This window comes from Gobius niger, assembly GCF_951799975.1.
Source record: "Gobius niger genome assembly, chromosome: 21".
NCBI lineage: Eukaryota > Metazoa > Chordata > Actinopteri > Gobiiformes > Gobiidae > Gobius > Gobius niger.
Window position 1 is genome coordinate 5,518,546 of NC_136872.1, and position 17,262 is coordinate 5,535,807.

The 17,262-nt window shown below is 40.9% G+C and overlaps 1 protein-coding gene across 8 annotated transcripts in view; it reads right to left on the reverse strand.

Moving 5' to 3' along the window:
• The window catches only part of nrxn2b (neurexin 2b), a 1,057,142-nt gene that overhangs the window by 23,975 nt on the left and 1,015,905 nt on the right, over nt 1-17,262 (reverse strand). For 5 of the 8 annotated variants that reach the window (XM_079579565.1, XM_079579562.1, XM_079579560.1 and 2 more), the window contains one exon: nt 11,291-11,380. The exons of the other annotated variants lie outside the window; for them this stretch is intronic. In XM_079579565.1, coding sequence (XP_079435691.1) covers nt 11,291-11,380 — 90 coding nt within the window. The remainder of the gene's footprint in view (nt 1-11,290; nt 11,381-17,262) is intronic. 8 annotated transcript variants of the gene reach the window in all.

Genomic DNA, 17,262 nt, shown 5'->3' on the forward strand with positions numbered 1-17,262 from the left:
AAACTCATAAATGTTTTGTCATGTTTTAGTCCCAATAAAGCTATTTACAGCTCATCATCGTTAGGTTCTCGTCCTTGAAGGGTGCATCAACGTAATGATATCGTTATAGTTTAAATTTAAATTAACAAAAAAGGCAAGTTTGTATCACCATTTCCCATGAGTTAGCAATATACTGCATTGAATAGTATGCAGTATTACTTTTGTTGATCATAATTTTGTAAGTTATGTGTAAAAGCTTAATGAAAGAAACCTCTCCTGATATTTCTGTCAATAATTATCTGGAGAGTTTTGTAATTCTAAACTAGGGACTAAAACCATCTGGGCTTTCATAAACACACTTTAAGAGAGTCTTAAATCATTTGAAGAGCAGGTGCTTTATCCATGTGGGAGACGCTCCATGCGGACTTAAAATAAAATGAAATGAAACAATAAAATAAATGTTTAACCAAGTCAAAAGAGTATCACAGAACTTTTCCTGTTGTAGTTGGACTAAATATGGGCCACAAAGTGCCACAGAGCTGGGGTCTACAGTCCGATCAGAACGTAAGATCATGTTTGGTTCACAATGACTCACAGTACGGAGTAGATGCCGCCGCATGGAAAATGGATGATAGACATGGAGTGCATGTGAACAAGTCGGAAAGAACAAAACCGACAGGGAAAACATACACTATTCACAGTGCCCTTGGTGAGAGGACACGAGACGTAAACAGCAGCCCAGAAGGTCTCCAGTTTCACCCCCTGAACACCTGAGGCTCCCCTCCCCAGCGATCACCATGGACAACGGTTGTGTCAAATACAGATTACAGATGCATTTTGTGGTTGCAAGTATGTGTGTAGCGGTTGTACAGTGATTTTGAAGAATCTGTCCTAACGCAGTGCCTTACTATCAAAGTGAATGAAGTCTTCACATTTGCATGCTATTTTGTGTTACAGCTTCAAATAATGTGTCTTAAAATGTAGTTAAACAAAATACCAGCAGAGAGCGCTAGCCCGACTCTGATGCTGATGGTGACCAGAAAACGCTCAAAAATGAAAGTGAAAACAACGCTAACGTCCGGCAAACATTCTAATATGTGCAGGGAAGAGAGTATGACAATGCATGTTATCAGTCCATACTTTCAGCACTCAAATTGAGTTTCCCTATACAAAACAGGTTATACAAATAGTCAAGCCGCTATTTATTACGCTTCATTCCAGTCCATATACACTTAATTTGTAGAAAAGTTTGTTTTGTGTGCACAAATATTAAATGGATTATAACCTTCAGGTTATAAGATATTTAAAGTAATAGGTTGTTGACATGTTTTTTTACAGTTACAAGGATTTTAAATATGTTGATACCTTTTATTTAAAAAAAATCCTTGTTTTGGGGGGATTGAGAAAAACCTGGGGTCTGTACTAATGAAAACGAGCTTTAAAGTTTTGTAACATATGCACTACTGGTACTTTTCCAATAGAAATATTCACCTTATTCCGGAGGCTCGCGTGGGCGCCGCTATTAATTATGCCTGCCCTTTTTCTCCTTCTGTTAACATGGGACTGGACAAGTCCACATAAAATCAGTTACTACACGAAAACAAAGCCGTTTTTCGGCCGTGCTGAGAAACGGGGCAGTGTTGACTTGTTGGTGCAAATGAACATTGGACATTTTACACAAATCAATCGACTAAACATCAGATTTGAGCGAATATTTTCCCTCCTTCTCCGTTTAAATGAAAGGGCTTCGCGCTCGACTGGTGTGTCTGTACAATGGAAGTGCCGAGACAAAGCAAAAAGTTGCAAAAGTGGGCGGGGCGGAATAAGGAATAAAGAAATGAGAAAATGTGGATGACGTAACCTTGTAGGAAGTTGTGAGCATAACAAATGGTTGTGGGCATGTTCAGCTTGTGAATGGATAAGCGCGGGAAATGGCAGAAGAGGCGAATGATAGTGATTTCAGGTCAAAATCTCTAGATGTAATTCGTCAAAATGACAAAAATAAACAACACAAAAAGATGAGTGAGGTCGATTAAAAAAAAAAAGAAGTTAATTAAAGGTGTTAAAGGTGTAATTTATGATGTTTCCACCTGCCATTCTTTCCATAATAGCTCACAAAGGGATCTATCAAGTTGATGAGTAACAGTTTCCCTCCAAGCATCATTGACCGTAGTGTCCAAAGGTGCCCTCCCGATGCATGATGGGAAATGCATTCTGTTTGGACCTCTGTCCTCTCGGGATGAAGCTCTTTAACTAGGCCTGATGAAGTTATCGTCTCCAGCCCTGCTAGGTCAAATCAGAAGTGGCACGCGAGTCTAGAGCCAATTTTGGTGTGCCAGCCGCCCCCACTACGGAAAGGAGCACGCACATGACAAGCAATCATAGCACTTAATGCGGCATATCAAAACTTATGAAAAACGTCAGTGAGATGACCTCCAGGATACGGAGAAGGTAATGTTTACGTCTAGCAAGCCGTGTGCAGCGGGCAGTGTTATTGCACATTAATAAGGAGGGGTGGGGGCGATTGGGCGAGATTGGTTGAATTGAAGAGAAGCTGGTTTTGCCGCCGTTGCCTCGAAGCCCAGAGGTGTTTAATAGGCAGAAAGGTTCACAGAGGAGATGATGAGACAATAAAGAGAGAGAGGGGTAATAGCTGCTTATGAAGACAGGCATGAATGAATAAAAAGAGCTATTGTGGAATATCAATGCAACCAGCTATGTATTCTTTACATAAAGCTAATAATATATTTCAGAGAAAAAGTTTATTTAAAGCAAGATTTCAATATTTTGGACCCAGTATCCCTGGGACTACGCTTTCATAACTGGAATATTAGCAATAACCTGGTTGCGCATGGCCATGTAAACACAGGCAAGAACCCGAAAATGCATATTCTAACCCAAATATTTAGTCATGTAAACACGTATTGAAATATCTGCATGGAAAAGAGTGTTCTGCGCATGTTCTATCCACTTGGTCTTTTGATTACAGGAAGTACATGTATGTGCCGTCTGACAAGAAGCATGTCAGACGGTGCAATGCAACTAATGAATAAAAAACAGAGCTAAACATAACATTGTATATTATATATCTGGGCGGAACCCAGAACTAGCACACGGTAGAGTAGGTGGCAGTATGCACCCAAACTGTTGGCTGCCACCCACCAATAAACTAAAGAGGAAGAAGGTCAAACCAGACACAGCGCCACACTTTTGGTGCGAGGAGAAAACTGATTACTTAAGCATTATTATAATAGATCCATATTCATGTGAAAAACATGAAAGATATGAATATTGACGGTAAAAAGCACAGAGATGGTATATTTGCGTCATGATCTTTGTGCGTCGCAGTTTGGATCAGAATATCTCATTTGATTACAGTGTATACACGAGTAAGTCAGTTTGTTCACACATGTTAACAGGTTATTCCAAATGTTTCACAAACTGGAATATTGACCTGAACGCCAATATTGATGTCGTGCAACACAGACTACATTTACATGCCAACACGATGCTATCTCCAGCTAACTTCCTATGTTCATAACTATGGCCTGCCTAATCTGAATAGGAAGAGTAAAGAGAGAAGTATAAGTACTTGGACATACTGCATGTAATACTATTTTTCTGCAAATTACTATTGGAATTTTGACTATTTTTTTTATCTGGTTTTATTTACCTGTAGAGCGTGCATGCATGTTTGAGCTATCCTGCATTTTCACTCTTATATGCAGAGAACTTTAAACAAATCAAATATAATGTTTGGTTGTAAAATATATTGATAAAGTTGCTGCCCATGTCGCACTGTGAATTCTACAGTGGATGTGACTTCTGTGACTCTTTGTCCAACTGCCTGGGAAAGTGGTGCAGCCCCTGCAGCCAGGAGCACTTGTACAAAAGCCGTGTCAGTACAAAATGTTGAGTGCAGTGAATTCTGGAGCCCGATCACCCAGGGGTTTGTAGTCTGAATTTGGCGCTTGGCGTCACCGGGGCCTCTCTCAGTTCGATCTGCTCACAGAATCAGGGATATGCTACGACCCCTGGATGTCGGCGCAGCTCGCCACAGCGCTGGAGAACATGGCTATTTTTATGTTTGTAATCCGTGAAAGAACAAGACTCTGCAGAATCTCCTCCATAGTGATGGCAGATAATCAATACAAAGCTCTATCTGATGTATGTTGAACACAAGCTGCCGTTTTGCAAGCGACTGACCTTTCCCGGCTGGAAAACTATTATGTGTAAAATAAATTAAAGTTTACAATGGTTAACTGTAATCTATTGCACCTTATGCTGAATTTAAAACAATGCAGTATGTAATTAGCAGAGAAATATGAGGACTGAAGCCTTAGCAATTAAAAAGAATGCTGATATTCCTCAAAATGGTGTCCAGGAAAAAAGAACATAAATGAAACCCATCTGCAGGTTATTGTTGCATTTATGTGGGTTTGGGTCCATCTCATTTACAGAACGTCATTCCAGCTTGGTTTTTGTGTTTGTATGCTTTTTATCTCAGAAAAAGGTGATTTTAAAGCAGTACTAAGTAACTCTTCCCCCTAGAGGCCATAAGCGCAACTGCAGGTGTAGTAGCAAGTTACGATTTTTTAACTTATTAATTGTCTTAGAGAGTAAATACTACGCTGACAGGAAAGGCGAAGGGAGAGAGGGTTACTGTGCATCCAATTATACAATGGAAATATTTTTTTTCACTCAAACTTGGCTGTAAATACTGTTTAAAGTGACGTTAGCCCGCAGTTAGCTTTGCCCGTTAGCCTGTTAGCTTCTTCTTCGTGATTCCATTAGTGTGTATTGCTTTCTCCGGACCGGTGGCAGTCAAGTTGCAAACATGTTTTTCTGGCCAGAGACACCTGGGGGTGATGAGAGACCCTCCAATCATCCCATAAACACTTGTATTACCCCCACAGGGACTACGAAAAGGATTTATTAAGGTAAACACGTTACTTAGTACTGCTTTAAGGTGAACATAATGAACATTTGGAGTTAGCCTTCTCAAAAGCTAAACAAAGTAATATATCACATTAATATCATTATAGTATTTGTCTTTTAAATCTCGATTAATGTCAGGAATTTCTAAAATTGAAACAGATTAAGAATTCAGGTGCAAGAATCAGCTGCACCTGAGGGAGTTCTTAATTTGCTTGGCAATTTCGTAAAACAGACTCAAGAATCATCTTCACATGTCGTAGTATTTACCTAAATGTTTAGAGACTGCGTTTTCTTATTGCACAGCAGTTATGAACACATTGAACACAAACATAATCAACTCAACATGCGTATGTTGAAAGCCTTTGGGGAGCCACTTTGGAAAGGGTTAGAAACTCTCCAGCGCATCACGTCCTGAAAATCCCATCTCACACATCGCCTCAATCTACATCCCGTGCTCCTAAAGCCCTTTCAAATATGTCTTCTTCATCTTTTTTTGCCAGACCTGTTTTAACTCTCACTACACTTGAAATTTTGCTCGGTGGATGAGTGTGCGAAGTCCCGTGGCGATACTGGGCACCCCTGTCGGTTGACTTATGAACACAAGTGAAACATCCAAGATAAAAGGAGTCGGCTGGCCGTGTGCAGAGAGAATGGGGTAGTGAGTGATGAGAGAGGAGAGAGAGGCTGACAGACAGGGCTGAGAGGATAGAATGTCAAACGTACGGAGACAGGGAGCTGCCGGGGAGGGGAGGAGCTGGACAGCGGTGGTATAAAAAGGAACAGGAGAAGTGACACGGTTCAGACTGAAGAGGAAATACAGTAATGCACCTGAGAAAAAGGGGAGGGAGAGGAGGTAATGGAGCAGACTGCTGACTTTGTGAACATGGCTGGTCATGTATTTAAGCTTGATCTTCATACGGTTTTAGAATTGGAGTGAAGCAGGTGCAGACAAAGTTTTATAAAAATGTCTTCTTTAATTCATCTATTAGAAAATGCTAATGCCATGTTTCATTTAACAAAAGATGCTTCTATCGCAAATGGGATTTAAAGTAAGATTTGGAAAGTGACTAAATAATAAACAGTGCTTCCAAAAGTTCTATTGGGGTTTCTTGAATCTTGAATTCTTGATTGATGAATCTATTGCACCTTTCACTTATATATCCTATCTTCAAAGTCCATCTTATATGTCAAGATGGATATTTTGTGTAGAATGCTTTTAAATTTGCATTGAATAGACTGAACTTTTCATCATATTGCAACTTTTAAAAGTATGAGTAAGACAAAGTAAAACATGCAGGAGTGCTACATACTGGTTCTTTCAAAAGATGTCGCTTTGGAGCTGTTCAGTGTGAGCATCAGCAAATAACTTCAAAAGATACAAAGCAGATTCATTCAAAGAAGATGCATGGTTGAAAGGCCTTTTTGTCGCATGGCTATTTGATTAAAACCTTGCCTACGCAGGAGCAGCTTGCCCTGACGAAGGCCCACAAGGGCTGAAAGACGTAGGCAAAGTTTTAATCAAATGGCCATGCTTCAAAAAAGGCCTTTTAACCATTTATCTTCTTTGAGTGCCTTAGTTTTGTATCCCTTTCAGATTTGCATGATGACGTAGATGCCAGATTTATTTAATTAAACAGAACTAAAATGTGGAACAGACTCAAAATATGAGACAGGCCTCTACCCTGACAATGTTTTAAGTGCAGGCTGAAAACATTTCTTTTTAGTTTTGCATGTGTCATCTTATCTGCACTCTTTGCTGTTAATGTTGATTGTCGTGTTACGAATCGTGCAGATTTGCTATTCTCTGATGAAATGATGTTTCTAAATCTGATATAGCATCTGCTAATACATTCATTCAGTGAAAGGTTTGAGAAAAGGTGAGGGAAGACAATTTGAATTTGAATTGTTGTTTTTTTGTGAAATCTCAACAGAAAGTATCAGTCTGTACTGTACTGAATGTGCATAGATTCGACAAGACAGAAAATATGTGTTTTCAAAAGCTCGCAGTCATCCTGCCCATTTGATATATTTTTCTCGACCTAGAGAACCAGCCCCTGATTACATTCAGTGCTTTGTTGAGAACTTTTGCCTTTTGTGTATATCCTCGCCTTGCGACTATTAACAAAAAGTCCCTCCCTACATTTCCATTTGTTCCTCTTTAACACTTTAAACGCACACAGGAAGACATCGCGGCATTGCTCGTGCATAATGTAAGCCGGGCCGGGCTGCTGACAAAGTCGATTACAAAGTGTTCCCAAGTTATCTGCACGGCACAAAGCTCTCTGCGGTAATTAGGACTATTTTGCGTTTGCCTTGGCTCCTGTGAAGTTATAGGGGGGAACAATATGAATTAATTTTGTTTGACAATGGAGCGGAGGGACCCAAATTCGGCGTGAAGTCAAGAGCCCTGGAGGTTCTTCAAGACGAAGTGTGGCAGAAGTGGAGGAGACGGCAGATGAATGGGATTTGGCTGTATCTCGGATCGCAGATCTTTTTAAAGTGGGCATGTTGAAGAGCCGATAATGTCAAGGAAGATGGGGAGGAGATAGCGGCGGGAACTTGGCAAAATAGGGACGGTTAAGTTAGGGGGACTTGTTTGCTGGGCTGCAAGGAAAGCGTGAAATAAAAGATGAGTTCTACTTTTTCTTCGGACAAATATTTTGCACACATGGGGGAAGAAATTGTGAGCAAAAGCTTATGCAAATGAGGCCCAGAGATATTTAAATGTGTTCGGGGGGGTGTAACAATGACAAATAAAAATTAACAAACGTTGCATTAATAAAGGAACACTGGTGTTGCAAGTATACAGTGTGCGAGAGATTTTTCCTTTTCTACATTTAACCTCTATGCCTTCTCTTACGCACCTGTTTATAACAAAGAGATGTGCGGAGTAAACCTTCTTTAAATAAAAATTAACACCCAGCAACCTGTTTTTAAAGATTTTCGATTGATTAGCTCTGGTTGAATTACAGGCTTGTCCCTTTGGGGTTCCCAAAATAGGTCGGATCCTCCGGGCATGGGTCCCAAAATGAGTTTAAAAATGTATTATTTCGATTGTTATAAACTAGTCTTATTTTTAACGTATTGCTGCAATAAAATTGTAAAACCCCCAGATTCCACATCTTCCACCTGTTCGCTCAGTTCCGTGCCGCTCCAGGCTGCCTCCGAATGACGACATCAACGGCCACTACCTCCGCTTCAGGCCGCCTCGGAGTTCTCCGCCAGGCTGCAAGTCCACTGTGAGGCAACCAGTTTGTGAAATAAAACTCCTAATGTTATAGTAATTAACTATTTAGGCGCAAACGAGCTGCAAACTCCTGTCACTGAAGAGATCCTTTGAAGCTAGGTCCCTTCACTTTCACGAGTTTTTCCTTCCTCCTGTGTGCGAGGGACTGTTGGGCAGCGATCGTGTGATCGCTTCTGTGGCCGAAACCGATAACACACTATAGAGTGGAAATATAGAGGTTATATTTTGTAAAATAGTTTTGTTAAATGAAAGTCTGTGTACTTTGAAAATCTGGATGTTGTTGGCGTTCCCTTTCCTGTTTGGTTGTTTCTTTTCTTTCAGATTACTTTTTTTTGCTATGGATGCCATTTTCAGAAATGAGCATTCAAAAGATAGCGCATCATTGTTTTAAATTTGACATGTAACACACTTGTAACACATAGATTGTCGCTTCCGTTTGGTTTTCCAAGTCTTAATATTAGCGATTAGGTTGATCTAGTTCAGGCCAGGCTTCTTCTTATATTGATGTAAATGTAAATTCTAGCGAAGACGCTCACAGAAATCAATCATAGGCAGTTCCCTCTATAACATAGTAACACTATTGATTGGAACTATATTGTATTATTGTCCAGCTGCAGTTTGTAAGTAATCGCCCTTTAGCCTCAGCATATATAACACAAGATGTCCATCCTCTTCATGAAGGATTTATACAGGAGCCACTTCACATTCCTGTCATGGAGCCACTGTTCTTTCCACTGTAATAAACAGCTCAACCTCCTGTGAGCATATAAATGAGCTGCCATTACTGCACATGGATATTTGCGTCGATGGAAAGATCGTGGTCCTCATGGTTTTGATCATGTGTATTTGTGTCCTTTGTGTGAAGTGCGTCCCGTGAAGTACCACCAGGGGGCGGGAGACCCAATGAGCTGCTCGTGCAGTTCTTTTTTTAACCAAACCATATGACATGGACCACCAACAGGATCCATGCAATCCATTCACTCACACAAAACAGAGCATCACATAGCACAACATCATCATTAGTGAAAACAATAAACGTTAAAGGGACTTTATGAAGACATTAATTCAGTTTAGATTGGAATTTATGCCAGTTTTGGTTATTTCGTTTTAACCCTCTGAGTTCTTTGTTAGAAAACATTGTCAGGAGAGAATTTTTTTGTCGTTGCTTAAGTCGTGGTTAGAAGGTTGTTAGCGTTTGTTTAAAATGGTTTTGTCCATAGAAAATTGCGCAAGTTCTTCCAAATACCGCCATCTGGGTCCACAATTTATGGAAAATGTTTATAACAAGATTATAACTGGGGGCCTCTCTGGATTTCACACCGTCGCGATAGGAGTGATGGTGAAGCGCCCAATGGTGAAAAGAGAGGCCCTCAGTGGTTAGAAGAGTTTGATTTGCTGTTAGGTGGTTAGATTCTCGAGTTATGCACAGCTTTATGGACTAACTCAGCACAGCCTTTAACCCTTTGAGCTGCAAAATGTAGCTAAATACTGTTCAAATTAGTGTCCAGGGCATCACTACTAACTTCACTTTTTATGAATGCCGTTTTCTCAAAGTGCATGTTTATTTGCCCATGCATGTGACTGAAAGTATTTTATCTGCACTCCTGCCTTTTATTGTAATTGATTAATTTTATGTTGATGTTTTTATTGATTTGATCTGTTTTCTCGTAATTCTCTTTTCAATTGTGAAGCACTTTGAATTGCCTTGTGTATGAATTGTGCTCTACAAATAAACTTGCCTTGCCTTTACCTTATAATATTTGGTTGTTGTTATTTTTATTCACAAAGGCTCATTGATATCTATTTTCAGCCTGATTTATTGAGCTTTGAAGCACCCCTCCCCAACAGGGTCTAATTGAACTATATACAGATTCAGTAATAAATGGTGTATCCAGATCTAAATTATGAGTAATTCTCTGTGGAATCTGTCAGCAAATTGAAACAGAATCCAGCTCTATTAAAAATATGAATTTCTCATGAAAACAAAGCCTATGTCGGCAACCTACACATTGTTTGTTAAAATTGGTATTCTTTCCCTCCCTGTATATCCAGCTGTAGTGTCTCACCCAAGTAAAAGAACAGCTGCAAAACTAAAAAGAAATTGATTTCTATTTCGTTCATTTTTGGGGCCCTCTAGTGCACGTGGGGCCCCTTTACACCTGCCTAGAGTTTTCGCAGCTCGAAACGTCTCTGTTAAAGTGTCTTCCTGTTGACATGTAGCGCTAAATTTGATCTGGAGAACAAATAGGAGTTCCTGAGTCTGATCAAAGTGTTGGGGACGCAGTGACAGCCGGGTTTCCTGCTCTCAGCGAGGGGAACGCAAGAAAGAGAATATTACATTTGGTCTCATTCTCTTTAGAGCTACGAAGGCTGCGCAAATCATTTGGTAAATGGGGACGTCATCTCTTATTGATCTTCGTCTTCTATTTCACTTTTCATCTCGGCAGACTTTTAATTCTGATGCGTTGTAACCTCACAAAGCTTCGTATCTGTTAAATGTTTTCTTCCTCTACACCCTGTCGAGCATTGTTCCCTTCCATTGTATCTATAGTCATTTTGACTTAACATTAAAACAAATTCAGTCTAATGTGTAGAATCAACCACCTTCAGCAGCACAAACACAGCATGAGCGTGAGACATTCGGCACTCAAAGGGTTAAAGAGTGAGCACTGCGATGGGACCACATCATCAGAGTCCACGCAGGACTTGGGCAGGATCACGTCTAATGCACAGTCCCTTTAACTTTTAGTGACTTCCAGGGAGATCCTCTGGCAAACACAGACACAGAAGCAGTGAGCGAGTGTTGGGGTTATTTTATGTTGGTTATTAGAGGTTATCTCTGAGGAGGTGCAGCCCCACTGAACATGCTTCAGTCGGCGTGGGCTAATCCACAGTATTACTTACATGTGCACCGGAGTTTACAGGCCGAGCTAGCGAATTTCTGAATTGGCCAGTGCACGTGTGGAACAATGAGGAAAAGAGAGTTACAGTACTGATAGAGTACTCATGTTACTTTGTAAATGTAATGGCTTTGGCCCATTGAGTGTTGGAAGTGCACCTCCGGCAGAGTGGTTAGCGCAGGTTAGGCGGTTAGGTTATAAGTGAGTTAAAAGTTTTTTTTTTTACCTTTGTCGAGTAGCCACTCGTCAACTACCCGACCGAGTCGGTATGGAATTCTTTGTCTAGCAATAGCCAGGCGCTCATTATCAAAGTTCCCTTTAAGAAATTTGGAGAGAGATTAAGAGAGGTTACAATCTGGAAGTTGAAAGGTTAGAGGTTAGAAAGGCAACATGGCACATTTAGCAAGTTATGTTCTTTCAGCTTTAGTTAGCTTAGTTAGGAAGAACTTGAAGAGGTTTGCTGGTTAGACAGACTAGTTACCTTGAGTTTAAATGATTTTAGTATGCTTTTGTTAAACAGATTTATGGTAGCTTTAGAAAGGATTACATGTGTTGTTTTTAGCAAGGTCAGAACATATCCATTAGCTTCATTAGGCTCATCACACAGAAGCAGCAAGCGTTAGCACATTATCATGAAAACACTGAACAGATCATTTCAGATACAGCAGAGATTATTCACATCATAAACACGTTGAGAGAAAATGGTTGTTCAAAGGAAGACTGCCGGCGGTTGGCTCATGCCGCATCTGATAAGCCCATGTGGCGGCGCGTGTTTGTGAGTGCTGCTAAGATTATCACCAGCACCTCTGTCTGTTTCACTGTCGCAACATGAGGACATGACAGCATTCTACCTGGTCAAACATGTACAGAGACAAAATAATATGAATTAACACACAAGATCACACATTTATGAAGATGTGAGCGACCAACGGCAAACACTGGGTCCAAAAACATTAGGAAGATACTCTATCTGGTTGGAGTCATTGAAAGACACTAAAGCTTACTCTTATTCATTCTGTTGTTACCAGCGGGCGCTCCAAGCAACACATGACATTCTAAATAAGTGTCATTTCTGTACTCTCATTATTTCAAACATAACATATCAACGCTGAGGTTCCCAAAAGCAGGTTAATTTGTGCGTGTTATGTACACATTAAACCATTCAGCTGGAGGTAACCTATGCTGTTTACTCAAGTAACTGGTATGCCGCCGCCGCAGCGATCGAAAATAGCGCAGCTCCCCACTCAGCAGTACCTCAGCATATTCCCCAGAGGGCCCTCTACCCACGCCTTAAAGCCTGAGCTACTGCCGCGCATCGGTGAAAGAGGAAGTCTGTGAAGTCTCATTAATCATGTGACGCTGGTGCAAGGCTGTGTATGAGAAACACCAACATCTGCCGCGCTGAAGGGGGCCAAGAGTATAGACAATGTACAAGGGTTTTTTTTTTTAACCATGGTATAAGATTTTTGGTTAAGATAATCAAAAATACATCTTTTGCTCTCCTAATGTGGTTTAGAGCACTCCTGTTCTCTCTGACCATATCTTCTTTACTTCTTAAATCCGGCGATCTGAATCTCATGGATTTTTACTGCGTCACAAAAGACACAAAACTGTCGTCCACATTTTTAAAGCCCATAATCCTTGACGAAAACCTCTTCCACCTTGCTAGCATGCCTTTTGCTCAACGTGAATGTGCCTCTTATTGTTATTTCAAATTTTCAAACGTAAAATATCGACGCTGAGGCGACCAAAAGCATAACTTCCGTCAGATCTGGGTTAGGCAACACTAAGTACCCAAGGAATGAGATCAAGAATGTATCTGTGGATTTCTTCCCTGATAAAGTAAGTAAGGCTAATGGTCAGAAACACCTGGCCAGAGGATTAAGCTATTGCACATGTTTTTAGTGGTATAGGGGAAAGCGGAGTATCCGGAGGAAAACTACGCAGACACGGGTAGAACATTCCAACTCTACAGGTGAGAATCGAACCTGGGACCTTCTACCGTGCCGCCCTGGCACAGGAAGGATCCAAGATGACAATCCCAGGATTCATTGGGCTCATTGTGAAAGAGCGGTTCAGGGACTGTGGGACATCATTTTGGCTGCAGCAGAGTCCAGATCTTGACCCATATGATGAATGCATTACTGGATCTGGACAATGAACGTTGAATGAATGTTTGCTGTGGTCAAACCTAAAGGTGGTCCAACACAATATCAAAGCGTGTGACCACTTTGTTTGTGGTGACTTTTTCTTTTTAGGTTCGGAGTGTAGTTGTTTATTGTTATTAAGAGATTTCTTTTTTAAATCTCAGAAACAACTTTTGATTTAATTTTAGTTAGCAAAAAATAGGACTTATTTGTGTGGATGAAATGAACTGTCGTCATCAAACCCACAACCTTCTTCCTGTGATCGAGAGTGATGTAGTGGCTGAAGGTTTTGTCTTGGAATGGGAGGGCTGCCAGTTCAATTCCCAACAGAAAACATATTGTGATTCTTCCACCCATAGTATGAAAATACAGATAGCATCGTTTGAAACTTAGCAAAGAATTTGTAGGTTACATCAAAAGCCCATGACTTTAAATGAAATGACTTTCTTTACGCTTTCCATTACGGCGCTCACCAATTAGCCACATGTTCTCCATAGTGTTTCAGAACTTCTTGCCATGTGGGGCTGACGCACCTGGAGAAGGGAAATGATCGTGACCGGGGTGGTGTATTTCTGTCACGGTATGTAAGAGTTAGCAAGAGCGGGAGTGCGAGGATCAGCAGGTGGCACAGCAGGGAAGCATGGAAAACAAAACCTGATCTGAAATGTAGATGGCGGTTGATTGAAAAGCATGTCGTGTGCTCTGCCTTCTACTAAGTACGGAGTAGTCCCTGCGGATTTGATAACTAACTCAATAATTAAATCCATTATCTGTGAAACCACAGAACACTACAGGTTATATAGTATGTTGTTAGATCACAAGACAACACTTGTTTTTGATGTATTTTTAACCAACACTAGGAGCATGTATTTTAGTCTTTTAATTTGTGTTATCTTTGTCCATGATAAGATACGCTAAATTAATTCATTCCTTGGCACAACATGATTCAGGCTTTGCACTGCGCTGCCTCCCCTTCCACTGCAAACATGAACAATAGGGTCAGGACAAAGAGATTCTGAATCCTATGGGACTGTCCTGGTCATAAATAAAGGACAAACAAAGGGGTGTTGGCACTGGAATAATTCTCCTTTGTACGTAGATATTTCGAAAGATATTGCAATGAAGTGCCATTACCAAGGTAAGCACTTACTGCTTTAAAATGTATCTACAAATACAAAGACAACATCTGTCATATTATTTAGGCTTGATGTCTGCTGGTTTTAGCTTTTGGATCTGACAACATAAAACATTGGGTTTCTGTGAGCTTTCTGATAAGACAATTGACAGTGATAATATCCACATAAAAAACGTATTTTTCCTGTAGTAGGGTAAATGTCTTTTGGCACCATAGATCTACATTGTAAACGCGGCATTTGTGATAGAAAAACAGATCACACACGCCCTTTCTTTTGTACTTAAATGTTCATTCTTGACGCTGACATACAGTGCATTTTCCTCCAGAGTGAATGAGGCTAAATTAGCACAGTGTTCGCTGGTGGTTCGCTGTTAACTTCGGTTAAGCTAATGCTCTAGTATTGCGACATTTCCTCTAGAAAAACAACAAGAAAAACCTGATAAGCCTAGTTTCTGCGTTGCTATTATTCTTTAAAGAACTTGGAAGTAATAGTTGTGGTCATGTCGGCTGCACAGGAGAACAGCAAGGATCATGGTAAATGTCTCCCCATTCTGTTGCTTCTAATTGGAACTCTTTGGGCCTACTTCCTCTATCTTTTCTAAGCACCAACATATCCTCACCCTCTAGTGGCGGAAGACGGTCACTGCACGCGCTGATTCCATTACACAAACTGCATTTTGCCGTGTCTTTTCTCTTTGTTTGTCCTCCCGTCGTTCCTCTGAACCCCTCCTGGCATTGTGTCCCGACTCTCCCCTGCTGTCACGGTGCATTATGGTCCGCCACCACTCAAACGCACTCATTTCCCCCTCCGCATCACTCTCTCTCCCCCCCTTCTACCTAAGACTTTACGTGCCCTACTTTCCGGAAGGTAGCCGGCAGCCAGCGTTTTTCCAAATCCCACTACACTTGCAGCATGCTCCCCTCCTAATCCTTTAGTTTGTTTTGGCGATGCGGATTTTGGGGCGACCTCATATTTTCAGGTTTGCTCAAAACCTGCTCTATGGCGAATGCCGGGAGGTTACAATGAAAAGTAATTCAGTTAAGCATCCGTCCTTTAGCTTCATTGATGGATGGGATGCAGAGGTCGAGGACTTGTGAATAGGGGTCACTAATCTGGCATACGGCTGTGTTAGTAAGTTGCCTCCAGAGGGCGCTGGAAGTCTGTCAGAAAATGTACCGTAACGGGAGAAGAAGGGCAGGAACCAAAACAAATATGGCACATTCCACTATGTTTTTCTAACACTGCAATTGTGAAGAAATGGTCAAGAAAATGGGGTTTTGCTGTTTGTTTCTGCATCACCTGTAGTGCCCCAGTGGTTAGAGTACGAATTAATGGGTAATTCTTCTCAGTGGAGAGAAAAAGCATCCCGGATTTGGTCCTGCTGTTTCTGTATAGAATTAGCTTATGTTTTGATAAAATTCACTCAAAGGAAAAAATCCAAAATCCAAAGCAAGGGATGCAGAGGCGGAGGAGCATAATATCGCCATATGTCTGCATGTTTGGGCCGGTTTTTCAGTTGTTTTCCTGTGGGTTTGGGTCAGGGTTCGTCTAACATGGAACAAATTTGGTGCTTTATCCGTACTATCCAGCCCAACTTTCTTCAATCAACTTTCTTAACTTTATAACGACTCTATTTGTAGCTTCTACAACTTTTCCTTTTCCGGAGTAGCAATAGCTTCCAGCTGACTGTAGGAGAGTTTTGTCCACCCTGAACATTGAACTGAACTGCCAAACCTACTTGCTCCATTATCCACTGTCACTTCGTAACGTAATGGTAACGGCACGGAGCAACTTTTCCAATCAAATTCACTTTTCTCACTTTTCCTTGGTCGCCGAAGAAAACAAAAATCCCTAAAATGACACAATCTAATAAAGCAGAATTTCCCATGCTAGCATCTTGTTTGTATGCGTTAGCGAGGAAGTCCTCGGAGAAATAAGTCATTCTGAGAAAACCAGTGGAACCGACGCTGCTCTGCATCAGAATGGAGCGGCTATAGACCAAACAGCTGCAGTCTCCTCTCCGTCTGAGCCATTATCAAGCCCCCGCTGGTCCCCGAGCGCAATATGGAGACGGATGGAGCGCAATCTGGTTTAAAAACAGTAAATTACGTATGGCGAGAAAGGATGTGGAGATGTTATGACATCTTTCCATAAAGTAGATAACCTAATAACTCAATACGTCCCGATAAAATCAACCTAAAATGTGGTGTTTGGAAGTGGAATGAATATAATGAATAAATAAATTAAAACTTAGTTCAACAAAGTTGCTGGGAATGAAATAAGGTTGTCTGTAGCTAGTAGAAGACTAGTATAAACTATGTAAGATCTTTATTTTTTGATTAAATACTGGTTATCGGTTTCTCCCGATATGAAATATACAAATAATCCTGATTTGATATTCATTATTGGTGTCACATGGGGTTAGATTCAATGACTGGATTGGTTTCAGTTCACCAAACAACGGTCAAGAATCTGCAGCTGTACCGCAGCGCTGCTATTGATTAGCTACAACCGCTAACGGCAGTAGCTTAACACACTGAGGACGCTCTGCAGCTGCTAAAAACATAACAATGTCAGCGAAAAGCTCCTTGTTCCTTTTGCAGTGCTTCATTTAGCTTTTACAGAGAAACTCAGAATCTATTGGCAGAATCGATTCCGGTACACACTTTACACAGAGTGATTAGCCATGTTCTCCTACGTTTTACAGGCCCTAAACATAATTACTGATTTCATCAGATCAGTATTGGCTAGCATGAAGTGTTACAAATCGGATCAGATGCTGAAAGATATGGGACAGCTCTGTTAAAAACTTTAAATATCTGAAAAATGTCATGACCAAAATGCCTGAACGTGTCTCCATTAAGGCCAAGTTAATGTCAGTGCAGGCCTCAATTAACTGAAGCTCAGTGAACTCT